General features: G+C 48.9%; 1 protein-coding gene across 2 annotated transcripts in view; it reads left to right on the forward strand.

Moving 5' to 3' along the window:
* The window catches only part of GSAP (gamma-secretase activating protein), a 2,819,616-nt gene that overhangs the window by 1,062,654 nt on the left and 1,729,339 nt on the right, over nucleotides 1-27,623 (forward strand). For both annotated transcript variants that reach the window (XM_069628052.1, XM_069628053.1), the window contains exon 14: nucleotides 1,020-1,097. In XM_069628052.1, the coding sequence (XP_069484153.1) occupies nucleotides 1,020-1,097 (78 nt within the window). The remainder of the gene's footprint in view (nucleotides 1-1,019; nucleotides 1,098-27,623) is intronic.

The following is a 27,623-nucleotide window of genomic DNA, read 5'->3' on the forward strand; positions in this document are numbered from 1 at the left end:
CGTGCAGCTGTCGACGGTCGAATTCTTCTCCGGGCCGGCGTCGAGTATGGAAGTTCGGTGACTCGACGTTGGGGTGGAGAAATGGGTAAATATAACAATATTTAGCAAAAGTATGGCTAAGGCCAGGGAACTCCGCGAAATGCTTCCGACCAGAATGGCGGAAAAAAACAATCTGAGGGTCCTAGACGCGTGAGGGATCATGGGTACAGTCGACGTCACACTAGGGATAGTATTACTGGCACGCCCTGTATCAACGCCCTTTTTTCGAGTTTCGAAAAACAAACTATAATACTCCGCAGCTTCCACTAGATGTCGGCCTATGCACAGCATGTGACTCTAAGCAGATACAAGCATCAGAAATACGATTACGGTGAGTAATGTATCCCATTTTAGCTGCTCCGGAATAAGCTGATTGGTAACATCCTGCAGCAGCACAATTAAAACAGCCTAATTTCCGAGTGACCTCATGTGACGGTGATAGGTTAGAAGAAGGTGGCGGATATTTGTAATGTAATTGTAAGGAGATTGAGCAATGCTCTTGTAGAGGATGGAGATTCTGATTTGGAGTTTTAGATCACTTGCAAAGAGGACCCCCATGTTTGTTGCAGCCCGTGCGTGTTGGTTATAGGCAATAAGGGAGAAATGGAATGGTGTGGGAAGGAGGATTGGAGCAATGTGAGCAGGGTAGTAACTACTTAATTCTTGGAAGCGTTGAGCATGAGTCACCAAGTCACCAAAGAGCTATCCAGTGTTGGATAGCTGTGTGACATTTAGGAATGAGAGGAAAGTTAGGGGGTGAAGGGAGAAAAGGAGGCAAGTATTTGGGTAAGGTGGTAGGAGAATTAACACAATACTGTTATGTCATCTGTGTTTATTCTTCAATAGGACTTTAGCCTATTGTAAAGAGTTATGCATTTCATTCAAAAACAAATATTGTTTACATTTAGCTATGTATTTACTCAGATTGAAATGTTGTTTTAGCTGTTTAATAATCAGTGATGATTTTCTTGTTTATTTAGGCTACTGTAAAACATTTACAGCCGATGTAAGCAGAACTGCATGTGTGCATGGGAAGGACATTCTATTCTTAAATATTGGTAAGCTTACATTTATAACCTTTGACTTTAGTTTCATTAAATATGGTATCAATGCACAACACTAGAGTTACACAAATAGGCCCATATCTTGATTTGTGTATTTGTTCAAGAACCCCATTAGTGCAAAACATGCATACAAAACCCAATTTCGAATGTATTCTGTCTTCCAACTTATTCCTCATCTTTGACATGTAATGTCCAGCTTCGGAAATATTTTTCAGCATAGAGCGCCCAGCATCGATGGCGTTGAGTCGATGTCCCGCGAAGGCCTCCTGTCATCGGATGTTAGAAGTAGCACGCACGGCACCCATTGGCCTCAGTTCAGTTTTTTTCCGCAAACACATTTGCTTCATGAGAAACTCGGCATGCCTCGTACTTGTGAAAGTATATTGCTCTGTTGTTTTTCATAAACGACTCAATATGTCTTCATCTACACCGGCAACACCCCGGTCCGGGTTCAAGAAATGCAAGGACTGCGTCTCCAAGATGCCCATAACGGACCAGCATCAAGTCTGCCTGTGGTGCCTCGGTGAGGGCCACGATAGGGGTATGTGTTCCAAGTGTGAGTCCATGACGTGAAAGGCCTTGAGGGAACGAAAGGGGAAGCTTCAGGTAGGCAAAGTTTCCAAACCCCATAAGTCCCGACCTGCTAGGACTTTGACCGATGAGTCGAGAGGCAACTCTCCTTGGAGGAAGAAGGCCAAGCGCTCAAGGTCTAGGAGAAGGCACCGCCGGTCGCTTTCCTCGTCTTCTTTGTCAGACGGTTCCCCTGAGAGGGTGCCATGCATGTGCAAAAAGTCTACACCAGCAGAATGGGAAGCTTTCTGTGTGGAAATGCTGAAAATCTTTGAAGAACAAGGTCATGCTCTGACTGCGCCTTTTTTGGAAGCTGGCGAGGAGAGGTCTCAGCTGAAAACTTGCGCGACATCGAGCCCGAGTAAACAGCGTGATCTACATCGAGAGCCCTTGAGGTATCGATCGGAAAAGAAATCGAAGGATCACTCGAGACGTGGAGAGAGATCAAGGTCGTCTACGCCTTCAAAGCCCTCAACGCCATTGCCGTTGATGATGCCCATCGGGCCCTCGACCCCTGTTAGGCCTTCGATGCCATCGACGACACTGTTGACATCGACGCCGAAACCGTCAACGCCAGCTGTGCCAATTTTGCCTGCTCAGCCCCCAGTTCCCAGTGACCCTCCCAGAAAGGCACTGGTTAAGACAAAGTCGACATCTTTTGACAATATCGAAGCCTCTGGGTTCTAAACCAGAGAAGATGTATACTCCTCTACCGAAAAAGGATTTTTTAAGTCCCTCACTTCCATTTTTGAGGAGGAAGAGTGTTCAGATGAGGAAGATGCCCCTTTTGGGCTCCAATATTGGACTCCTGTTAGGGAGAATTCTCATTCAATGGCTAATTTCCCTTACCTAGTGAGTCCCCCAGCAGCTTTGCTGGATTTTCGGGAGTTATTTTTTTCACTTGGTAAGAGTGTGAGCTTTTCCCCCACTCTTACCCATGGTTTGCCATGTGTGTTTCATCTGCTTTCTGTGATTGGGGACTCAGTAGTCCCCTTCTTTTGTGTGTTATACAGCACCTTCAGTGCAATGACACAGGGTTGTCTTTTAGACTTCCCACCGACTCCATTTCTGGGGCTGACTACTGTCCCCCAGAAAAGGGTAAAGTTGCCATTAACTTTACTTAGTCATTTAACCACAGATCCAGTACACCCCATCTTACATGGAGTACTGGAAGGGGTTAATCCTTAGCCCTTTTTATCTGTACCTCCTAGAGCATTGTTTCGCTCTTTTAACATTTAGACTTGGCTGGTGGCAGTGGTATCTACCCTAACTTTTCTACCGCGATTATATTATATAAACGTGGTATGTTTTAGGCTATTATATTAGCCTCGAACTTAAACCCGCTTCACCAAATACTTTTTCTTTTGGCTCCGGTCAGGTTTATTCGCCATTTCTTTTTGTTAAAGTCCTTCTTGCGTTTTACTTTGCGAGGCAAACCAGGTTTGCCTTCTTTGTTCACTGTCATTTGGCGGGCTTCTGCCAAGAAGCCCTCCTCTGGATGTCTAGGTGGGCTGAATGTGAGGGAGGGGTGTAGTCACCCCCTGCACAGGGTATTTTAGGAAACCCAAGTTGCACTTTGCCATGATTTTGAGGTGGTTGTCCGGCTGGACAACACCCCTGCTGCGTGATTGACAGCCAGGCTGTGTGAATGGGGGATTTTCACATAAAAGGCAGGTCTCTTGAGCTAGAAGTCAGAGTCGCCACTGGAACTACAAGGAACCGAAGAGAAGCAGAGAAGAAGTCAGCTGCTGCAGCTACCCCGTCCCGGTGAAGCCCTGCTACAGTCCTGAGCTATCTACCCTTCGACGACCAGAGAAGATCCAGTCCGGAGTCCTCTACCCTTGAGCTCGGTGGGGATAACCAGCTCACCTACAGCCTGAGGATCCTCTTCTTGGTCGAAATAGCTGCACACAGCTGTAGTGGTCCGGATAGCCATCTGAAGAGCCTCTCCTGTTTTTAAAGATTTAAAGAGCGCACCTTTTATTCACCATCACTGCTGCCGGCTTTATCCCTGTTTGGCGCAGACCCCTCCCGACGTCCTCCTTTGTTCCGAAGCTCCAGGAACCGTGGGTCTGCAGGAAACTACCAGGAACAACTGCCGTGGCACCAGTCTCTTCCTTGAATAAGGTACTGTGTTCTACTTGAGGAATTAGGGTGAACCCCTTTTCTTCTCCAAGGCTTGCCCTTGTCTTCCCTCCTTCTTATAACTTTTGCTTCCTCTGTTGACAATATCTAACTACTCCTGGATATGTTGAATCGTGAACTGTCCGACTGTGTGGTCCTCGACAACAGGAACCCCGTTCCACTTAACACTGGCTCCGGCCTATTGACTCTTGAATTTCTGTCGATGAGTGTTCTGTGATTCTGTCTGCCTTGACAAAAGTATTACCTATGATTTTTGCCCCCAACTCTCTCTGGGTATCTCAGGTGCTAAGTGTGTTTTGCCCCGGTAACATTTCTTGCCGCGGATACGCGTTTATTTAGTAAGACCGAACTGTCATTACTGTCAAAAAGTGATCGCAAGTGTATTCCCGGTAACGTCTTTTGTTTCACAACACCGGTCTGTTAAAACACAGGGTACTTACCTTGAGCTTTACTGTACAAAGTGAATTGGTTGGTTTTGACCTGTCCGTGCCGGTCGCGTGGATTAGATTTGAATTGGGGATGATATCACTGTATGCAAGATATATATGGCAGGTTGTTGCACTTTTTTGAAAATGTATACTGGCTCTAAATTTACGGAAGTTGATAAATGTCTTGACAGATTATGTATTTGGAACACAGGATTATTTTATATGTAAGTGGTGTTAGGGAGAATTCTCTGCTTAGGCTGAATTTCCTAACCTAGTGAGTCCCCCAGCAGCTTTGCTGGATTTTTGGGGTTTATTTTTTTCTCCTGCAAAGAGTGAGACTCTTTTACCCTCACTCTTGGACATGATTTGAGTGTGTTTCTTTGATTCTAGATGTGTTTAATGGGCTATGGGGTCTTTTACTCCATAGTGCTTCATGTGTTTTTGTGATGTGTGTTACACAGCACCCTCAGTGCAGTAACACAGGGGTGTCATAGTGACTCCCCAGTATAGACTCCATACCCTGGGACTGACTACTGTCTCCCAGGGTCTGTAAAGTCACCATTGACTTTACTAGTCTTAAATTCTGAACAGAACCAGTACAAACCATCATATTGTGGACGTACTGGCTGGGGCAATTTGATTGCCCCGGGGTCTGTTAGTCAGGGGGGCACGTCTCCGTCCCCCCTGATCGAGTTTTGGCTGGTGGCAGTGGATACTACTTTTTATATTCAACCGCTAATATTTCTCTATGGGATTTTCCCATTGTTCGAGGCTACTATCTTTATTTATTTAATTACGATAGCCTCGAACATACCGCCGGTTTATTTAATTAATATTAATTCTCCGGTTGGTGTTTTTTGCCAAAACTCGGTTCTAAAATGGCATTTGTGTTCTCTTCTGTGACTCCAACCCAAGTCGAGCCCTTTGTTCCACTTTTTGGAGGGCTTCTCCACAGAAGCCCTCCAAAGTGGTGCCACTCTGTCTGGGGTACTTAGGAGAGGTGGAGGGGGATTTAGGCACCCTGGACTGAGTTGCTTAGGCAACTCAAGTCGCACTCCGTCCTGATTGGCCCAAGTGGTGAGCCGGCCGGCTCACCACATAGAATGTTTGAGTGACAGTTAGGCTGAGTGAATGGGGGTTTTCTGCATAAAAGCAGGGCTTTGGGGACTGGAACTTCAGAAGTCGCCACAGGACCTAAGAATCCGACGAGGGAGAAGCTGAGCCGACCTGCCACGACGACACCACCGGTGGAGCCCTGCTGGACCGTCTCACCACTTTTCCCAACGACAGAGGAGATCTCCCGCCGGAGAGTCTTCTTCCTTTGACTGGTGGGGATAACCAGTTTCACCGTCTTTTCGCCTTTCCGACGCATCTCGTGGCCGCCTTGCCTGTGCCAAGCACCCCGGCAACCGGGATACCACGTTTTACCATGGCCGCGAATTAAAGGGTAATACCTTTAACCGGAAAACTCTGCGGCTGGTTTCTTCCCTGGCAGTGCAACGACCTTCATCTTTCCTCCAAGTCGAGATCTTCTCTTCCCCTGGACGACGACGAGACTTGCACCCGCTGCCAGCAACAACTGCCACTGCTGGAGGCCTACTTCCCACTTAAGGTACCGTGTCCCGCCCGGCTTCCCTTGCTACCGACTGTATGGGGTAGATTTAGCCCCCGGCTTTCGAACCTGGGTTAGCCTGGGACACCATGGCTAAACTTTTCTGAGCCTCTCTAAACTCTTTTCGAACTCTCTGCAAGACTTTCTAAGCCTAGGGTAACTGTGGGATCTTGGGCGCATTTGTGCTCTGCTCTCTCTAAGAGTGGGCCCAGCCTATGGACTTGGGCTCACAAGTGACTTTTGCTCTTCTGCCCTGCTAATAGTGTTCCTAAAGCTTAGATCGGTGTACCTTCCCATATTCTGTCTTTTTCCCTCCCTTCTTCATGAACTTGTTGGAGTGCCAACTATAGTTAAGCACTCACCTCTGTATGAAAATAAGTGGTGTTAACTAAGACTTACCTGATAAGGAATAAGGGTTGTATATATTATAATAGTAACTGTGTTTAGAGTGTTTTACAATAAGAGGGCTGGAGTGTTTCAAATAGTGTGTTTTTAAATAAATAATTATATACTTTAATACCAAAGCTCTGGTCAGTGTTTGCTTGTATTATTGTGTCCGAGTGCCTATTGTGTATACTTTGCATCCTGCCTAACTCTTCTTGAGAGAGGTCTGACTGCTCAGCCACAGCTACCAGGTAAATCTGGGTGGTACAGACTGCTACCAAGTGGGTTTACCGCTAACACCTGTAGTCCTAAATCTTTTGCAGTGTTCCCAAAGGGAACTGCACAGGTTTCTGCCTAACAAGGGGCGAGATTTAGTCATAAATTCTCTCGCAGAAGCTGGTGTATCTCTGGATGACCTTTTAACAAACCCAGTTAGGGCCAAAACCAAATTGTTCCAAATAGATTGGCTAACTACACGAGAAATATGCCTCACATATCGAGACTTTCCAAATAATCTGTGCATGCACAAAAAAGCTAATCATCTGGAATTATACCGCCAACAGTTCCCCTCGCCTACTCATAGAGCATCATTTATGCGCTTGAGATTTAATCTCTGGCCAACCAAAGATCTTATGGCGAAATGTGGATTAATACCTCGAGAAACTAATTTCTGCTGGTTTTGTAAAGAGGCTAATCAACCAGAGACTATACGCCACTTGATATCTGAATGTGTCTCATTACAAATGAAACAGGAACATCATTTTTATAAAATTTTTCAAAATTATGTAAATCTATCACCAGAAACAATGTGGTGGATGGTCTATGGAGGCAGTATTATAACATTGAGAATTGCCCCTATTGCCTTTCTAAATGAGTTAAAGTTGCATGAGGAACGAGACTGAAACACATCTTTTAGTTTTTGATGCATATTTAATTAACTGGTTTTATGTAAATTTTATATATCCCAATGTTAGGATGTTTTATGATGAATTTGTAATTTGTGTGTTAGGATGTTTTACCCTTTTGACTTTTTTGATATTATGTGTAATATTGTAAAGCTGATTAAGTTCAGTTAAATCAATAAAAAATAAATGTAAAAAAAGAATTGGTTGTATGAAGTGTATTTTACATGTGGTTTTTGAATTAATAGAAGTGTTGTGTTTATAACAAATGGTTTAAAAATAAATGTACTTATTTTTTTTTACCTGCAACCTTGAGTCATTGTTTGCTTGAGTCACAGTAATTGTGGTCCCTTTGTGTAATCTCTGATACTGCTCATATACTCTTGAGATAAGCCTGGCTGCTCCGCTACTGCTACCACTTTAACATAGTAGTACAGGCTTGTGCCAAAAGTAAAACTTGTATTGCCACCTGTAGTCTTAATTGTGTGTAGTGGTCCCTAAGGGCACTGCACAGGATTCTCCCTAACAACTCCTAATGTTCCTGAATGCCTCATTTCAGAGGAGAGTAACATGCAAGATCTCTGTGACACTTTTCACAATGCTAGTGGTATTGACACCTCTCCTGAGCTGGAGTTCGGCAAGCCAGAACCAGGGGAGCATGCTGATTCCTCATACAAGACAGCTCATGTCTAAGGTTGTGGAGTACTTGGGCTGGTCTAGACCTACAACACCTTGTGATCAGGATGATGTAACCGACATTCTGGACAAGGGTCCTCCTACTAATCCAGTATTACCTTTACATGTGGTACTTCAAAAAAGGGTGGCTAGGAATTGTGAGACCCCGGAAACTAATCCAGCTGTTGATAAAACTCTTAAAAAAAAATACTGCCCCTCCAGTAGCGACTACGGCTACCTGTTCAAACACCCCACTCCCGAGAGTCTGGTGGTCCAGGCAGCTATGGCTACCTCGAAACAGGTAGCATGCCCTACCACCCCTCCTGATAGGGTGATAAGCGCATAGATGGATGGGCGAGAAAGGTATTTTGCCAGCTAAACTATCAGAACCTAGTGACCTTCCTAAAAAGGCACTGTCTAAAAAAACGTTGACGACTAAGACAACATCGAAGCCTCTGGTTTCAAGGCCAGAAGAAATATATGCTCCTCTCCCGAAAAAGGACTTTTCCAAGTCTCTAACTTCCATTTTGAGGAGGAAGAGCGTTCATATGATGAAGAGGCCCCTTTTGGGCTTCAATCCGGTACACCTAATGTGCCTGAATGCCTTGTTTCAGAGGAAAGTAGAATGCAGGATCTATATGATAATTTGCACAATGCAAGTGGAATTGACACCTCTCCATAGTTTGAGTTCGGAAAACCAAAACCAGGGGAGCATGCTGACTCCTCTTACAGGCAGCTCATGTCTAAGGTTGTCGAATACTTGGGTTGGTCTAGGCCTCCAGCATCCTGTGATCAAGATGATCTAACTGACATTCTGGACAAGGGTCCACCTACTGATCCAATTTAGCCTTTCCATGTGGCACTTAAAAAAAGGGTGGGCAGGAATTGGTAGACTCCGGAAACTAATCCGGCAGTTGACAAAAATCTCACCAAAAAATACTGTCCCTCCAGTAGCGACCCCGGCTACCTGTCAAAACACCCCACTCAGGAGACTCTGGTGGTCCAGGCAGCTACGGCTACTTCAAAACAAGCAGTATACCCTACCATCCCTCCTGATGGGGACGACAAGCGCGTAAATGGATGGGCAAGACAGGCATTTTCCGCAGGGAGCATGGCTTTAAAATCTGCCAACTCCACTTGTGCCCTTGCAAAAGTTTCGTACACTCTGTGGGAGTGTATTTCTACGGCAGCAGAGCATATTCCCGAAGGGGATGAAAAGGATGGCTTCCTGGCTGTTAAGGACGGCAAGGAAGCCATGTGTGAGTCCCTTTAATCTGGGTTGGATTCTGCAGATAGCATCAGCAGGTCCATGGCTACTAGCAGCGTGATGCGCAGGTTTGCGTGGTTGCTAAGTCGGGTTTTGCACCTGATGTGCAGACTAGACTTCTCAACCTGCCATTTGACGGATCATTTTTTTGGCAGCAATGCTGACGAGAGCCTTGAGAAGTTGCAGACCTCTAAGGCAGCAGCCGGGTCTTTAGGCGCAGCTGTTAAGCAACCTCAGCGTTTTCGTCTTAGCGGACAACCTTGGAGGGTTAGATCTTTTCGCTACTACTCCTCAGTTGGAAGGGTGAGAGGAATGGCCAGTCAAAGAGGCCAACGCAAATGTCCTCGTGGTGGACGAGGTAGCGTTGCCAAGCTAGCTCAAGCAGCACCCTCTTTACCATCGGCCTCTGCAACAGCCGCTTCAAAACCACTCTGAAGGCTTGAGTCACAGCTCACCAGTGGGGGGGCAGACTGTCTCAGCATCTAGAAGAATGGATAGACATTACTTTGGATGCTTGTGCTCTGGAGACTATAGCCCACGGTTACTGCCTTCCTTTTATAAAGAAGCCTCAGTCCAATCCACCGGATCCGCTCCTTGAAGACAAATTCAAGATGGTAACTCTTTCTCAGATCCTTCAAGCCCTCCAACTCCAGGATTGGTTGGTGTCAGTGGACCTTCAGGATGCTTATTTTCATGTGCCAATCCATCTCAAGCCCAGGAAATACCTGAGGTTCGCAGTTGGCGGCTCGCGCTTTCAATTCCGAGTCCTGCCATTCAGGTTGACCTCCACCCCAAGGGTATTCAACAAACTGATGGTGGTGGTGGCAGCGCATCTCAGGAGAGAGGGGATTCACGTCTAACCCTACCTGGACGATTGGATGATCAGTGTGCATTCTCCCGAACAGGCAGTTACCTGCCACTCTCTTCACAGACTGGGCTTCTCCCTCAATTTCAAGAAGTCCCATATCACACCTTCCCAACAGCTCCAGTACATCGGGGCTGTATTAAACACACCCTTGGGAAAGAGCTCGCCACCCAAGGTGAGGGGTCAAGACATTCTCCAGATGGTAACAAAATTCCAGAGTGCCCAGAGTCTTCAGGCCTTCGAATTCTGAAGGTTGCTCTGCCTCATGAGGCCCGCCTGAAAATGAGATCCCTTAAGTGGGCTCTCGGAGCACAATGGTCCCAGTTCTCAGGAAAGATGTCGGACCGACTTCAGATTCCAACCAGAGTCTCACAGGATCGTCTGTGGTGGGCCTGCGCGTAAAATATTCTGAAGGGAGAATACTTTTGGCAACCATGGCCAGAGATAACTGTAGTGACGGATGCCTCAGTCACGGGGCGGTTAGCTCACACCAATATCTGACAATCAGCGGTCTTTGGTCTCCATCTGAGTCCAAACTACACTTTAATTTACTGGAGCTGAGAGCAATCAGACTAACGCTAAAGGCTTTTCTGCCGTCTTTATAAGGAAAGAATGTCCTGATAATGACGGACAACACAGTGGCCATGCACTACGTCAACAAGTTAGGAGGCGTAGGGTCACTACCACTGCGCAGCGAGCAATGTAGCTAGGGTATTGGGCTATTCAAGAGGGTATCTCCCTATTAGCAGTTCACTTAGCCGGAGAGGAGAACACAGCGGCGTATGCTCTGAGCAGGCAGAGCACAGTCTTCCACGAGTGTCCTTAGAGCTTCACCCTTTGGGGAACCCCTCAAGTGGATCTGTTCGCGACTGGTGTGAACCGGAAGTGCGAGCTGCTCAAGGGAATTTCCTCCAAGAGGAGCTAGAGGAGAAGCGTTTGTGGTGGATTGTGAATTCCCACTACTGTACGCGTTTCCTCAAGTCCCCGTCATTCCTCAGGTAATCAGGAGGTTGAGACGGTTCAGGAGCCACATGATCCTCATTGCCCCGGATTGGGCTAGGAGAATGTGGTACCCGGACCTTCTGGACATGTCCATCTGTCCTCTGATGCTTCTTCCACAAAGAGAGGATCTTCTCTCGGGAGAGGAGGGTTGTGTTCTTCATCCCGAAGTCAATAATCTCAGCCTTCACGCTTGGTTTCTGAAAGGTTGAGATACAAGGATTGGGCATGGATGATGTAATGGAGGTATTGCTTTTGGCCCGAAGGCCAGCAACAAAATCTCTGTGCCGTTGGAATACGTTTTGTGACTGGTGCAGAGAAAAGAAAGTTGATCCTTTTCAATGTACAATTCTGGATGTTTTATCCTTTTTGCTTTCCTTAGCACAAGGTGGTCTTCAGTTTGTTACCATTAAGGGTTACTTAGGAGCGCTTTCAATCTTTTAGCGTTTATCAGGAATGCTCCTATTTCATGATCGCACTGGTAACTCAATTTCTAAAAGGGCTCACAAATGTGTTCCCTCCATCTACTTTTTAGGTTCCAGTTTGAGACCTCAACCTGGTTTAGAAATTCCTGATGTGTGCACCATTTGAACCTTTACACACATGTCCGTTAAGGTTGTTAACCTTTAAGACAATACTGTTGGTTGCTATAACATCTGCGCGTTGAGTGGGCGAGTTGCAGGCACTTTCTTCCAAGCCACCCTTTACTATATTCCACAAGGACAGGGTTGTGTCAAGGGTAAAACCCTCCTACTTTCCTAAGGTAGTTTCAGACTTTCACTTAAGTCAGAAAATTGTGCTACCGGCCTTCTAGCCTCCACTACATCCTAGTAGGGAAGAGGAAAGGCTCCATAGGTTGGACCCTAGGAGAGCGTTAAGCTGTTCTTTTTCCAGAATGTCGAAATTGAGAGTCGACGACCAGTGAGTGACCGACAAAGGATCACCGGTGACAGATAAGCGCTTTATTTTCTACATCATGGAGGCACATCCAAGAAATCACTTTTTAAGGCCTGTTCCACATGCAGCCTAAAAAGTCTTTGAAGGGGATTGACATGGAGAATGTATCTACTGTCTGTACTCCAATCACTCATTGGTGAAGTGTGACTTATGCCAATGGTTCAGTACCAAAACCCTTAAAGACAGACACTGACCCTTGGTGTATTGGCAAAATGATGGTAACTATGCCTCAGAAGCTGAGTTGTCGAGGAGTGCTGCAGTGCCAAGACGGGCAGAAAGGGCACCCTGTTCCAGACAAAGAGTGAGATCAGAAGAGAGACCAGCTAAAAAACAAAGACACAGGGAGAGGCAGGACGCAGTGGCCCCTTCTACATGCAGTTATTTGCTAGCTTCAAAACAGGCAACAGGATTGCTGACCGGATATAAATAGAAAGGCCAACTGCTTACTGTCACAGCAGCATCAGCGTCAACATTAAAGCACCTCGTGAAGTCCATCTACTAAAGCACAGGCCACAAAGGCAAAACTGTCTACAACAGGCGTTGGATCATCATGAAAGTCAGCAGCTCTGTCGCCAAGAGACTCAGTACACAAGAAACCACCCCTGTCGATGACCCCGTCCCAGTTTACTGCAAATAGACACAAATCGAAGACGCCGTCGTCGATGACAAAATCATCGTCGACTGACAGATCGTTGACCAGTCCACAAAAGAAAGTCGTGAAACATCCAGTAAATCGCATTTACACGTTAAAACACTTCAGCGTTCAGACTCCTTGTCCATGAAGGTGGTTCACCGCATGTTGACGGCAGTGGCGATTACAGTTATTTCAACCATTGCAGAGCCAACAGCTGTGCCAAACAGCTATTCAGAAAGCCATGGTAATGCCAACAGCTGCACAATCTCCTACCTCACCGCTGGCCGCTTCACCTCGGTCACCCCGTGACCAGCGAGTGCAATGGGGCCAAGAAAATCCGGTAGACTCACGGGTCTCTCCAATTGTTTATTCAGATGTCATGCCAGAAGACATCCTGCAGCATGAAATCATTTCAGACTTTGAAGCTCAAAGAGCGTAGTCGCCACGTCAAGTTCAGACTCGGACGACTGTGTGATTATGCAAGGTCAGGAAGACACTGACCAGCTGTTACCTGTCCAATCTATGAGATCGTCCCATGATGCACCAGCAGTTACGGAACAAGGTCCATTCTGGCCTCCACAGACAACAGCTGATCCAGCAGTGTCTGGCCCACACCCTCCTAGCGCAGGTCATCTGCCTTCGCCCGCCTATCCGCTATTGAATCCTCAGTCGCTTCTATCGCTGCAAGTGCCATCATCGCTGCAAAGCCTCCTCGCCCAGCTCAATACCAGGCTTCCTCCTCTGCAAGCAGTGCCTCCACCAGTCTGCAGCGTGATCAAGTCACGGAAGAGCATGGTCCCCACGACACTAGAATCCAACCAACTCCTAGGTATACTTCAATCTGGCTTCAGACCTCAACATGGTACAGAAACCGCCCTTGTTGACCTCAAAAGCCAGATTGATGAAATTAAAGACAAAGGCAAGGCCGCTATCTTACTCCTACTAGACCTCTCGGCAGCCTTAGATTTAGTCGATCACGAAATCCTATGCAGCCACCTATCTACCTCAGCTCATTTCTCCCCCTCCGCCACTTCCTGGATACAATCCTTCCTGGTGAACAGAACCATGAGAGTTTTTTCAACAGCCGCAGCAGCGGACCCCATCCCCATCACATGCAGAATCCCACAAGGCCCCTGTGTCTCCCCCGACTTTGTATAACATATTTACAAAGCCGCTATTTGACAAACTGGACCGTCTGGGTGTCACCTACACCAAATATGCAGACGACACCCAGATACTCCTCACCATCTCTGGTAACTATAACACAGATGTCACCCAAATTAATGAAATCTTCGCCATCATTCAGGCATGGATGGCCACCCACGGCCTCTTCCTAAATGATGAGCTTCTCCTTGTCGGCTCTCCTAGCAACCTGTCCAAACTCAGTCCTTACTACAACAACATTATTATCGATGGCAACACCATCCCCATTGTTAAAAGCGTGAAAAAACTAGGCTTTCACCTTGATGCCAACACCAACCTCACCAAACAAATCAATATGACGGCCTCAGCCACCGCCTACACTGGCAAACTGATAAGGGCTTGCAGACCTTTCCTTTCGTCCCATAGGTGCCTCACACTTGCCAGAGCACTCATACAGTCCAAACTGGACTATTGTAACAGTCTTTACCTAGGTGCCAACCAATCAATAATCAACAAACTCCAGGTTCTCCAGAACAATGCACTGCGTACAGCACTCAACTTCCCAAGACGAGAGCACATTTCTACAACTAGGAAAGCGTGTAAATGGCTTTCCATACAACAAATAATTGACCTTAAAACCATCTGCCTCACCTACAAAGCCTTAAACCACCTAGCCCCACCTTATCTCACCAACAAATTCACCATGAAATCCACTCCCAGAATAACCAGGTCATCCAACTCCTTATGCTTGGTAGTGCCTAGATTCACATTAAATAGAGCAGGTGGCACTAGCTTCACAGTGCATGCCTCACCTCTTTGGAACTCCCTACCTCTCAACATCAAAACCATTGAGTCCTTCCCCATCTTTAGGAAACATGTTATTCTTTGGCTACTGAACAAAGAGCAGTGATTACTTCTGAATCTTCTATGAACCTGCTGACTGCTTAAATATGCTTGTACATTATGTAAATTGTTGTACAATGTAAAATGTATACCTCATTCCTGTAACTGACTCTTTAAGCGCCCTTCTACCTATGGGTCTGGAGCGCTATACAAATAAAATAAACAAACAAACTTTAGGGAACAATCAAAATCACGTTTACCAGAAAACTACTCTCACCCTTCTCACCCCACAGGGGTAAGAAGCAGCTCCCAACCAGACCACAATTGTTACCAGACCCCACAGGTCGCTGTCAATACCCGGTTCTCCACACGGATCGATGTCAAGTGTGCAGTCCAAAAGGAGGAACAGGAGGATTGTGAACTAACGGATAGCGATTGTGATACAGACCGGCATGATGCAACGTCTACCACAACAGAGTCACCACCGAGGGATGATGGCTGGTACACTAACAGTACTCTGATGCCTGGTTACATTATTTTAATTGTATAGTTTCTTTTATACCAAATGTAAATGGTGAAAGTTGAATAAAGTATTACCGATCTACCGATAGATGAGTCACCAAAAAGCCCTCCACAACCGTCACCACTGGATGAGATCTGGGCCTTCCACTCAATGATGTCCTGGGCATGCCAATAGTTCGTTCTTGCACCAGCGGAAGTAATGTTTTTTTTTCAACCACATGGGAAATATGCGGAAAGCGGTATTCTCCATTCCCATCCTAGACTAAGCCTGGGAGGAGGGGTTGCGCACCATGAGGCACCCTTTCACTGAGCCCGCAGTAAAGGGTAGATTGGAAAGGAAATGTAAAGCACCTTATTCGACTCCCAAATGCCTCACCGCCCAAACACCAGAATCTGTGGTGTCGGCAGGGACAAGTCGAAAAGTGCATACGCAAACACATAAGTGCCCAGTGCCACCTGAAAGTGAAGCAAAAGGTACTTGCAATCAGAGCCACACTGTAAAAGCCGCCAATTCCCTCGCTATTATAGCGCAGTACGACCGTGAAATGTGGTATAGAATGGCTCCCATTCAATGGATTGCCTTTCTTCTGCAGGTTTCTCATCTGGTTGATACCCTCATCCACCTCTGCTGCTTGGAAATTTTTTCTACAGGGGGCACAGTGGAGCTTGACTCAGTCATCGATCCATCTTGCTCGCTGTTGGCTCCGGACGTGACGGGCATCGTATATATACCACGTCACTACGCCCCATACTTCAGTTCCTTTTTTCCACGTGCTCGGGACGCTGCTCTAGGAAGACGGTGAATTGAACCTTTGACTCTTTTTGGTATATTTTCGTCAGAATTTTATTTTTCGTTTGACGGCAAGATGTCTGTGCCTCTGGTTTCAAACAGTGTTCCGACTGACACTCCAAAATGTTGGTTTCGACGGGATTGGTTCCTCCGGCGTATTCCACATCTATGACAGGTAACCACCACAGCTGTGCTGCTTCGGAAAATTTCCTGCGTCGATGACGTCGATACGCTGTCCTCGAGGGCCTCCGTCGAGCCGACGTCACCGGATGTTATAAGTAGGACGCACGCCGCCCGTAGCCTCAGTTCTGTTTTTTCCGCGAACGTGTTCGCTTCGGAGATCTCAGCGCGTCTCGGTTCTTCTGAGTACTTCTATCGGTTCTTCGAACTTGTTTATTTGTGAAGATATCATGTCTTCGTCTTTTTCTACCCCGCGGCCGGGTTTCAGGAAGTGTCGGGACTGCGGTTCCAAGATATCGCTGACAGACCTGCACGATGCCTGCCACTGGTGCCTCGGTGAGGACCACGCCACGGATGATTGTGACGATTGCCAGTCGTTGACATTGAAGGCCTTGCGGGAGCGGAAGAAGCTTTCTGTCGGTAAGCCCGAAAGTCGAAATCCGCTGGGCATTTGACCGACGATTCGAGAGGCGACTCTCTGCGTCGTCGGCGTAAATCCAGGGGGTCTCGGTCCCAGAGTGGGTCCAGCCATTCCTCTGCCTCTTCGAGGCACTCGCGGAAGTGCCGTCACCGGTCGCATTCCCCATCATCGTCCAAGGACTCCGCCCGTCGGTGGGTTGCTTGTCCCAACAAGCATTCTTCTCCTGTGGAATGAGATGCATTTCGTACGGAGATGATGGTGATTTTCCAATCGCTGGGCTCCGTTCCGTCCGCGCCTTTGAAAGAAGCTGGCAGGAAACCTGCTAGGGCCACCGCTCGCACGCCGTCAGGCTCGGGCGGTCGGCGCGATCATCGGGAGCCTTCGACATCCTGAACAGACAAGGTAGATCACTCTAGCCATGCCCGATCCAGGTCCTCGACGCCCTCGAGACCGGTGGGTCCTGTGAGGTCTTCTTTTTTTTTTTTAAATTATTTTTATTGTGATTTAGATCTAAATTCAAGGTAAACATTCGTACAACAGGACTGAAATACAGTCATTGCCTTCTGGAGGGCTTTTGAGTGTGTGCCCTGCCCCACATGTTTTGGATTTGTGCGGTCTATGGATGGGTCCCATACGATGTTGAAGTCTCCTGTAAGGATGATTTCTGCCTTCGCGAAGGATTCCAGTTTGTCTATGCAGTCTCTTATGAACCCGTCTTGGCCCACATTGGGTGCATATATCGTTGCTATTGTTAGTGGGAAACCTTCTGTTCGTATATTTGCAAACCGGTATCTTCCTTGTTTGTCTACTAGCGTTTCCTGAATTTGAATGTTCAGCGAATTGGCGAAAGCTATCAGTACTCCTCTTTTTTTCTCTCAGTCATTTGCTTGAATGATCTGTGTGTACCCTTTGATTCGGATTTTCCCCTTGTTTTGTTTCTTGATATGCGTTTCCTGAAGTGTCAGGATGTCGAACTTCTCTTTGTGTAGGTAATATTCTACCTTTTTCCTTTTAACTGGGGAGTTCAGCGCACGTATATTGTATGTATGAATTTTTAGTCCCATTTCCCCATTGGTTGTCTTGGCTTATATGTCTCGCCGAGGTCTTTTGGTTTTCGTCTCCTGTCTTCCGGTGTGAATCCCCTCCCGCCTTTCCCAACTTTTCCCTTAACAGATCCTCCTCCCCTCCCCCCGAAAAAACCTTGAGGAGGGCTCTGGGCCCTATGATCGCTCGGGCGTTCCGCCTCGCACGCCATGCCCTCTTTACTCAGGTAACTTGAACGTGGGGGGGTCCTAAACCCCACTTAGGATATTTGTGATGGGTCAATTCTTCCCGGTTCTGGCCGATCTAATCGATTGTCGGCGGTCCCGGGTAATCTGCTTCCTTCCTGTGGATACGGCAGTGATTTTAACTGGTTTCTCCATGTTGTGATGGGGTTGGTGGGTTCTTGGGATCCCGGTTCTTAGTATTTTGTTCCCCTTTGGGTGGGATGGTTTGCCAGCCTCTCGGGGCTCTTTGCCCTTTCTTGGAGTCTCTGGGACGCACCCTATTTTCCGGATCCTCTTGTATATTCATTAGTCGTAGGCCTTCCTCGCACGTCGTTATACGTTGTTGGGCTCCCTCCCATGTGAACAGGAGGCCGAATGGGAAGGTCCATTTGTATCGTATTTGCCTCGTAGTAAGTTCTTTTGTGACTGGGGCCATTTCTATACGTTTTTGGAGGGTTGATTGGGCCAGATCCTGGTATAGTTGTATGTTGGTTCCGTTCATTCTTATTTGATCCAGTGTTCTGGCTTTTCGTAGATTTGCTCCTTTTGTGTGTATGCGGTCATTGCCACTAACACATCTCTGGGGCGATTTCCGGATTCTCCTTCTCGTCGCGGGCCCACTCTGTGGACTCTGTCAATTAGGATCGCCGATTCTTCTTCCTCGTCTATTATGTCTTTGAACACTTGTTGTACGGCAGATTTGAGATTTTTCTCTTCTATGGACTCCACCATGTTCTTAATTCTTATATTTCATCTCCGTGACCTGTTTTCCAAATCTTCGCATTGTATCTCCAAATTGTGTGAGAGTCTGGCTAGGTGCTCTTGCGTCTCAGCATATTGTTGGGTTTCGTCATCCAGGTTCTGAAGCGTTCTTTCTAATATATCGGTTCTCTCTTCTAGTTTGCACATGTCTACTCTCAGTTCTTGCACTGTTTGTTTCAGTTCGTCCCTCATAGTTTCGAATTGTGGCCATAAATTGTTCCTGGAATTCTTTAAACCAGTCTCTCACATCTTCTTTTGTGGCCATATCGGATCTTTCCTTTTCGGCACTTGGGGATTTTGCTTTGTCTTTTTGGGCTGACACTTTCGACAGGCCTACTGTGTCTGTCCCCCAGAGTGTGGCCAGGTTTTTGGTCCTGTTTCCCGTTTGCCGTGGTAGCCTGTGATTGTCTGGTTCTCGACTTTGACATGTGTGCTGTCTTGGCTACACGTGTGTGTTTGGTTGCCCGTTGCGTGTTGTGCTGGGAGTGCTGTGGGCATATTGAGCTGGAGCTATGTCCTATGAGTTCCTTGGGCTCCTCTATTTTAGCTGTTGGGCTGTTCCTGGCTTCAGGGCGCCGGAATTCTCTATGCTGCTCCAGAGATGGTACGGAGGTGGGGGGGCGTCTCACTCCTCCCTTCTAAGTCTCTGTGGTATTGTGGGTGTGTTGCTGTTTTCTTTTATTTGGGGGGGCCCGTCAGGGTCCGAGTTGCCGACCCAATTTTGTGAGAGAGCAGGCTGAGTGACCTGCCTGCCTTGCTCCCCGCCCTTGTCTCTCCGGAGGATCCCCACCCCACTCCTCCTCACCTCTTGGCTGGGAGTGTCTCCCTTGGTGTGCTGCTGCCTGCTGTCGAGCCTCCGGAGTCCTGGTTTGGCTGGGGAGCGATTACCACCGAGTGCCCTCTCCCTCCTGGGGCGCTGGGGTCAGCTGGGGGGCCCACTCCCAGCTCCGTTGTGCCGGCACACTTTGCGCGGGTTCGCGCTGTCGATTTTGGGGTGGGGGGAGGGGCCGCACCGCTCCCGGCCCCCGCCCGTGTCCCCGACTGTAACTTCAATCCAGGAAATCTGCTACCTGCACTCCGGCGGGACTTGCGGCATTTGGATGCGCCCAATCCTGCGGCTTGAAGCGTTCGGATGCGCCCAATCTCGCCCGGGCCGCACAATGCTTCTCTCCTCCTGCTGTCTCCGCGGATTGGGTGAGCGCTCGCCCCCTCTGGACTTGGGGGGGGCTCAGCCCTGTGACCGCGGGTCTGTAAGCTTCGCCCCTTGTCGGCTTCTACTTGACTCTTCGTCCTGCTCCGGATGTGGGAGGCGTCGCAGCTTCGTTCCGTGAGGTGGCGGTTCGGGGGTAGGTGCTCGCCACTTCTTCTCGAATGCTCCCCTTCGTCAGTGATTTCGCCCACCGGTGTTCCTTATTATTCCGGGGACCACGGCTGCTTCAATTGTCTGTCTTTATTGAGTCGGCCCCGAGCCGGGAGATGGAGCACCGCTCACGCATGTCTTCCCTGCTCGGCGGCCATCTTGGAATCCCTGTGAGGTCTTCTAAGAAGACATCGACGTCATTGGCGCCGTGTCCGTCGAGGGACTCTCTCGAGGCTCCGCCTCCAAGGAAGTCATCGACGCCATCGGCGCTGAGGCCGTCGAAGGACACGCTCGGGGCTCCGCCCTCGAGGCCTGTGTCAAAGCCATCGGCGCCACGCTCGACGCCGAATCCGTCGACACCCTCTACGCCTTTTGTGGAGGCTTTACCGGAGGTACCCCGTGTGTCGGTGGAAACTCTGAGGAAGGCCCTGAAGAAGTCAGTAAGTCCTGTATTTGAGCCTTTTTTTGTGCCCTCTTCCAGGGATTTGTTCCAGCCTCTGGATTATATTTCTGAGGTGGAGGAAGGGTCTGAGGAAGGTTTGGTACCTGAGGAGGTTCCTGACGACCTGTTATCTGGTCATAGCCAGTTGGAATACCTGCGTCAGTCTTTGCACGACGCCAGTGGTCTTGATACCTCCCCGGAGGTTGAGTTAGGCAGGCCTGAGCCTGGTATGCATGCTGACTTTTCGTACAGGCGCCTCATGTCGAGGGTGACAGAGTACTTGGGGTGGTCTGCGCCACCAGTAGATTTTCTGCAGGATGACCTGACAGATATCTTGGACCAAGGTCCACCAACTGACCACGTACTGCCATTCCATATGGCCTTGCAAAGAAGGGTGGCAGCGGCTTGGACTGCTCCGGAGTGTCTCCCGGCAGCTGGTACGTCATTGCCGAAAAAGTACCACCCAGCCAGTGGTGACCCCGGCTACTTGTCCATGCACCCTACTCCGGAGAGTTTGGTGGTGCAGGCGGCTATGGCTACGGCCCCAGCAAAACAGGCATCGTACCCTACCATCCCTCCTGATAGGGACGACAAACGTTTTGACGGTTGGGCGAAGAAAGTCTTTTCTTCAGGGGGTATGGGTTTGAAAGCAGCCAACTCTGTGTGTGCCTTAGCACGTTTCACTCACACTCTGTGGAATTGTGTTTCGTCAGCGGCTGAACATATTCCCGAAGGGAAGGAACAGGATGGCTTTCTTTCCCTTGGACAGGATGGCAAGGATGCCATGTGTGAATCTGTTCAATCGTGTCTGGACATGGCAGACTGTGTCAGCCGGTCCATTGCGGCGAGCACCGTGATGCGCAGATTTGCGTGGTTGCGGAAGTCAGGGTTTGCTCCTGATGTACAAGCCCGACTTCTCAACATGCCCTTTGATGGTGAACATCTTTTTGGCAGCAAGGCTGACGAGAGCCTTGAGAGGTTGCAGACCTCGAAGACTGCAGCAAAGTCGTTGCGCGCTGCAGTCCGCCAACCTCCACCTTTTCGTCCTAGGGGACAGCAATGGAGAGGAGGTTTGTTTCGATACTACTCTGCCTTTGGTAGATCGAGGGGAGCTGCAAGTCAAAGGGGCCAACGTAGGAGTACCAGAGGTGGCAAACAGGGTACTTGAGTCCGCACAAGCAGTTGCCTCTTTGCCCTCAGGCACTGCTTCAGCTCAGTCATGAAGCCATGTCCCATGGTTCGCCGGTTGGGGGAAGGCTGGCGCAGCATCTTGTAGAATGGCGTGCCATTACTTCAGATGTGTGGGTTCTGGAGATCATAGCCCGCGGCTGTCTTCCTTTCCGGCAGAGGCCTCACGACAATCCACCAGGGGAATCTCTCTTTGAAGAGTCCAGATCCACTCCTTGCGCAGGAAATCAAATCCCTGCTGGAGAAAGGCACCATAGAACTGTTACCTGTAGCGGAGAGGAACAAGGGATGGTATTCCCCATATTTTTTGATCCCGAAGAAAGACAGGGGATTGAGACCCATCATGGACTTGCGTGGTTTGAACAAGCTCCTCAGGAAGGACAAGTTCAAGATGGTTACTCTTGCTCAAGTCCTCCAGGCCCTTCAACTTCAGGATTGGTTGGTGTCTCTAGACCTCAAGGACGCTTACTTTCATGTGCCGATTCATCCCAAGCTCAATAAGTACCTGAGGTTCGTGGTTGGCGACTTGCACTTTCAGTTTTGGGTCCTGCAGTTCAGATTGACCTCCGCCCAAGAGTCTTCACCAAGCTCATGGTGGTGGTGGCAATGTATCTCAGGAAAGGGGGGATTCGTGTCTACCCCTACCTGGACGATTGGTTGATCAGGGCGCGCTCTCCCGAGCAAGTCCTGGATCATCTGTCAGTCACCTGCCACTCAATTCACAGGCTGGGCTTCTCCCTCAACTTAAAGAAGTCCCACTTGATACCTACCCAGCGGCTCCAGTACATTGGAGCAGTGCTCGACACGTCCCTGGGGCGGTGTTTCCCTCCCCAGGTGAGGGCTCATCACATTCTGCAGATGGTGCACAAGTTTCAACCTGCCCAGTGTCTCCCGGCGTTCGAGTTCTTGAGGTTGCTCGGCCTCATGGCATCCTGCATTCTTCTGGTGCCAGAGGCCAGGTTGCGGATGAGATCTCTGCAATGGGCTCTCAAGCTCCAGTGGTCGCAGTTCTCCGGCAGGATGTCGGACCCCGTTCAGGTGCCGCCCTCGGTCGCCCAGGATCTTCTGTGGTGGGCCGTCGAAGGCATTCTGATGAAGGGGGCTCCATTTTGGCTACCCTGGCCGGAGGTAACGATCGTGACGGACACGTCCCTCACGGGATGGGGAGCTCATGCCAACGAGTTGACAGTCAGCGGTCGTTGGTCTCCGTCGGAGTCCAGACTCCACATCAATTTGTTGGAGCTGAGGGCCATCAGGCTAGTCCTGAAGGCTTTTCTGCCATCCGTGCGGGGGAAGAATGTCCTGATTCTGACAGACAACACAGTGGCCATGCACTACCTCAACAAAAAGGGGGGGGGGGGTCTCTCCCTCTTTGCAGAGAGGCGATGCAGCTCTGGTTCTGGGCCATCCAGCAGGAAATTTTGATCTCGGCAGTTCATCTGGCCGGAGACGAAAACGCGGCAGCAGACGCTCTGAGCAGACAGAGCACCGTCTCTCACGACTGGGAGCTGGCTCAGGAGATTCTCCTGGAGATCTTTGCCCTTTGGGGGACCCCACAAGTGTATCTCTTCGCTACCCGTGCCAACCGGAAGTGCAAAAGATTCTGCTCGCGGGAATTTCCTCCAACAGGAGCCTTAGGGGACGCATTCGTAGTGGAGTGGTCCTTCCCACTGCAGTACGCGTTTCCTCCAGTCCCCATCATTCCGCAAGTGCTGCGGTGGTTACGGAGGTTCGGTTCCCGAATGATCCTTATTGCTCAGGCATGGGCGCGGAGAACGTGGTACCCGAACCTTCTCGACATGTCCATCTGCCCTCCACGCCGTCTTCCCTACCGAGACGATCTGCTCTCACGGGAGGGGGGTCAGGTTCTTCATCCAGAGGTCAAGTCCCTCGACCTTCTTGCTTTGCTTCTGAACGGTTGAGGTATAAGGATTGGGACCTCCCTGAAGACGTAATGGAGGTGTTGCTTTCGGCCAGAAGGCCTGCAACAAATTCCCTGTACCGTTGCCTTTGGAGAAAGTTCTGCGATTGGTGCAGGGTTAAAGGGATGGTCTAGTAAAAAATTTTATTTAAAAAATAGATAAAACTGCAGCTTTAAAAACGTATTTATGTTTGCGGTCACTTTTGAAGCGACCGCAAACATAAATAGAACGTTATTGTGTTGGAAAACGCTGCGGTTTTTCTTTCCAAGTTTCTCAGGCTCCTCCGACTCGGAGGAGCCTGAGAAACTTGGAAAGAAAAGCTGCAGCGTTTTCCAACACAATAACGTTGTATTTATGTTTGCGGTCGCTTCAAAAGCGATTCATAAATACAATGTTTTTAAAGCTGCGGTTTTATTTCTAAGTTTTCCGGGCTCCCCCAGCCCGGAAAACTTAGAAAAAAAACCCAGCTAGTGCTTATTTAAAAAAAAAAAAAAAATAGCACTTACCGAGATTCAGCTGCAGCTTTCCTGCTCTGGTCTCCGGTCCCCGTCCTCCGCCTACAGCACTAATGAAGGGAAAGCCACCCAGCGGTAGCCTTTGTTTACTACAGCTGGCTGGCTTTTCCTTCATTAGTGCCGCAAAAAGCAAAAGCCAGCACAGGAGGGCCTCCATTTCACAAAATGGATGCGCCCATGTGCTTGCTTTTGCGAATTTTGAGCTTGAATAGCTCAAAATTTTACATAGGTAGTTTTAAAACGGCGAATGCTAGTATTTTTTTTTTATCTTGCCTTTCTATTTTTTAAATAAAAATGTTTACTAGACCATCCCTTTAAGAATGTGGATCCTTTTTCATATGCCATTCCCGTGGTTCTGTCTTTTTTGCTTTCATTAGCCCACAAGGGCCTGCAAGTGTGGTACCTTTAAAGGTTACCTGGCAACACTCTCTATATTTAAGCGCTCGTCTGAGAAGTGTTCTTATTTTAATATTCCTTTGATTTCTCAGTTTCTGAGAGGGCTCACTCATGTGTTCCCACCGTCACCTTTCCAGGTGCCCGGTTGGGATTTGAGCCTAGTTCTAAAATTCCTAATGGGAGCTCTGTTTGAGCCTTTACATTCTTGTCCTTTGAGACTGTTGACATTAAAAACTGTATTTTTAGTTGCGGTCACTTCCGCTCGCAGAGTGAGTGAGTTGCAGGCACTTTCCGTTAAGCCACCCTTCACGGTGTTCCAAAAGGACAGGGTTGTCCTTTGGGTTCGTCGTCCTTTTCTTCTGAAAGTTGTGTCGGAATTTCATTTAAGCCAGAAGGTTATTCTTCCTGCGTTCTATCCTCCTCTGCATCCTGGTATGGAAGAGGAGAGGCTCCATAGGTTGGATCCTAGGAGAGCTTGCTAAGTTTCTGCATCTCACGCATGTCCCGGGTCAGAGTGGACGATCGGCTCTTTATAGGATACACTGGAAGTCGTTTGGGACAAGCTGTTACTAAACAGACTTTGTCTAGATGGATTATGTTGAAAATGTCTGAATGTTACCGCTTGGCGGGTAAGGACCATCCAGTAGGCTTACGGGCCCATTCTACTAGGGTGTGGCTGCCTCTACTGCCCTGCAGAGGGGTGTTCCATTCGTAACATTTGTGAAGCAGCCACATGGGCCTCTGTCCATACTTTTGTCAAACACTACCCCTTGGATCTATCCATGGGCAAGATCTGCCCTCTGGCAAGGCCTTCCTCTATTGTGCAATTTAATTGGGAATTCTAAAATTCAAAATTCTTTCCCACCTCCTTACGTTGGTACTGCTTTGGGAGTCTGTCATAGATGTGGAATACGTCGGAGGCACCAATACCCTCGAAGAACAAGTTACTTTCTTAGCTGGTAACGTTCTTTCGATGGGATGTTCTGACGACGTATTCCACATCGTTCCCTCCCAGCCTGCCCCTCTACAGAATTTCTTATGCGATTGCAGTTTCCATTTCCGCAAGGCTTTCTGTAGTTATACTGGCAGAAGATTGGTCCCACACGTTCTCGGAAAAAACGACATCTGAGGCTACGGGCGTCGTGCGTCCTACTTATAACATCCGGTGACGTCGGCTCGACGGAGGCCCTTGAGGACAGCGTATCGACGTCATTGACGCAGGACGCAGACGCCGAAAATTTTCCAAAGCAGTAGAGCTGTGGTGATTACCTGTCATAGATGTTGAATACGTCGTCGGAACATCCCATCGAAAGAACGTTACCAGGTAAGAAAGTAACTTGTTCTTCCGACACGTTTGAGATATGCTTCTGGTGGCCGGCACGGGTCACAACGTGGAGGGGTGTGTGTTGTGCACTGAAAAGTACCTGAAATCGGTGCTCGAGCAGGCTGCTAAACTCGCAGTGAGCGACCGCCTTCAAAATCTCTGGCGGGGTCGACGGTCCGGTCCTCTGAGACCGAGGGGCCAACCCCAGAAAAACATTGGCGGAAGACAAAGAAACAGTCCCATTGTAGGAGCCACTCTTTCTCGTCATCGCTGAAGATAAAAAGGCACCACTGACACCGTTGAGATTCCAAATCTTCGACGGAAGCTGTCGGCTGGGCCGAACACTTGGCAAGAGTGGCAAGATTTCAAAGTCCAAATGCTGACAAAGTTCCTGAAACATGCCACTGTAAGTGCGGGTTCCTCCCCCAAGCAGCATGCTTCTGAGACAGTAGCGGCGCTCGGTACATCCAACCCCAAACAAGCTCCAGTGCTGACGCCATCAGTGTCATGGAAAGCCTTCGGGCTCGCCGCCGAAGAAGGCACCGACACCTTTGATGCAGGGGCCTTGCTGCGCACTGCAAGGTTCGAGCATCCCTGGCGGCGTCTCTTTGTCAAAGCCCCGATATACACCAACGGTCACCTTAGCGTCGCTGAAGGACAAGCCCTTGCGCTGATCATCAGCGGCAGATCATTTGCCCTGCTCTGCCAGACCGACTTCTTCGGTACCATGACATCCATCTTCGGTGCTAAAGACTGAAATGATCCAGGAGGAATCGATCATGTGTACGTGGGGACGAGGGGCATCGACTATTTCGAGGACCAAGCTGACCTTTTGGCGTTGGCACAGACAGGACACGTCACCTGATGTGGAACTTCAGCAAACCCAACATTACACCCAGACCCACACCAAATTTCAGGCACTGCTAGATAGGGTAGTTGGCACCTTAGGACTGCAGGCTGCAGCAGTGCCAGTCCAAGGTTACGAGTTTACCGACATACTGGATGCGGGTCCAGTTACTGAAAGGACTATGCCTCTGAACCCGGCGATTGCCGATCCAGTAGCCTCTCTGTGGCAGCACCCCTACTCCGTCTGTCCGGTCTGCTCCACGATGACCGGGAAGTACAGGCCAAGAGCTGACCTGCCATTTTTGTCTTCTCACCCTTCTCCGGAAGGTCTTGTCGTGCAAGCTGCTACAGGTTCTACCAGACCAGCATCTTCAACCTCGAATCTGTCTCCTGACAGGGAAGGTAAAAGAATTGACACCATGGCTAAGAAGGTTTTTACCTTGGACAGCATGGCTCTGAAAGCTACTAACCTGGCCAGTGGTTTCGTTAAATACTCTTTCGGCCTCTGGAAGGCAGTGGAACATGTGACGGAATATTAGCGTGAGGGGGAGATGCGAGACAGCTTCATACAGCTGGTGGAGGATGGGAAAGAGGTGGGCCAGGCAGTCTCCGCACATGGGCCTGGACGTGGCTGTTCAATGGCCTCGGCTATAGCATTGAGGAGGCAGGCCTATCTGAGGTCTTCAGGCTCTTTGCCTAATGTCCAAAACAGACTGCTGGACATGCCCTTTGAGGTTGAATTCCTTTTCGGCTGGGAGTCCGACTACCCCCTGGAAACATTCAAGGAGTACAAGATCAATGCGAAATCGCTGGGCGTTATGTGCGTTGCGGAAGGAAAGCACAGCTCCCACAGGCCAATCAAGGGCAGAAGTGTTTCTCACACTCCCAAAGGGGAAGGGGGGCTTCCAGAGGCCATCAAGCAGGGGTGGCTCTGCCATCTTAAGCCGCTTCTATTTTCCCCTCTCAAAACTTGGATGCTGGTGGACAGCTGTCTATGCACTGGCTCCAATGGCAGATTACCTGTGATGCCTGGACCATGGAGATTGTACGGTGGGGTTAGTGGCTACCTTTTTTAAGGAAACCTCAGGACAGGCCCCCACCATCCCCAAGCCAACCGGGACAGTAGGTCCAGGAAGAACTGAGAGCCCTGTTGTTGAAGG

The sequence above is a fragment of the Ambystoma mexicanum genome, chromosome 12 (genome assembly GCF_040938575.1).
Source record: "Ambystoma mexicanum isolate Mex_15411 chromosome 12, UKY_AmexF1_1, whole genome shotgun sequence".
NCBI classification, from domain to species: Eukaryota; Metazoa; Chordata; class Amphibia; order Caudata; family Ambystomatidae; genus Ambystoma; species Ambystoma mexicanum.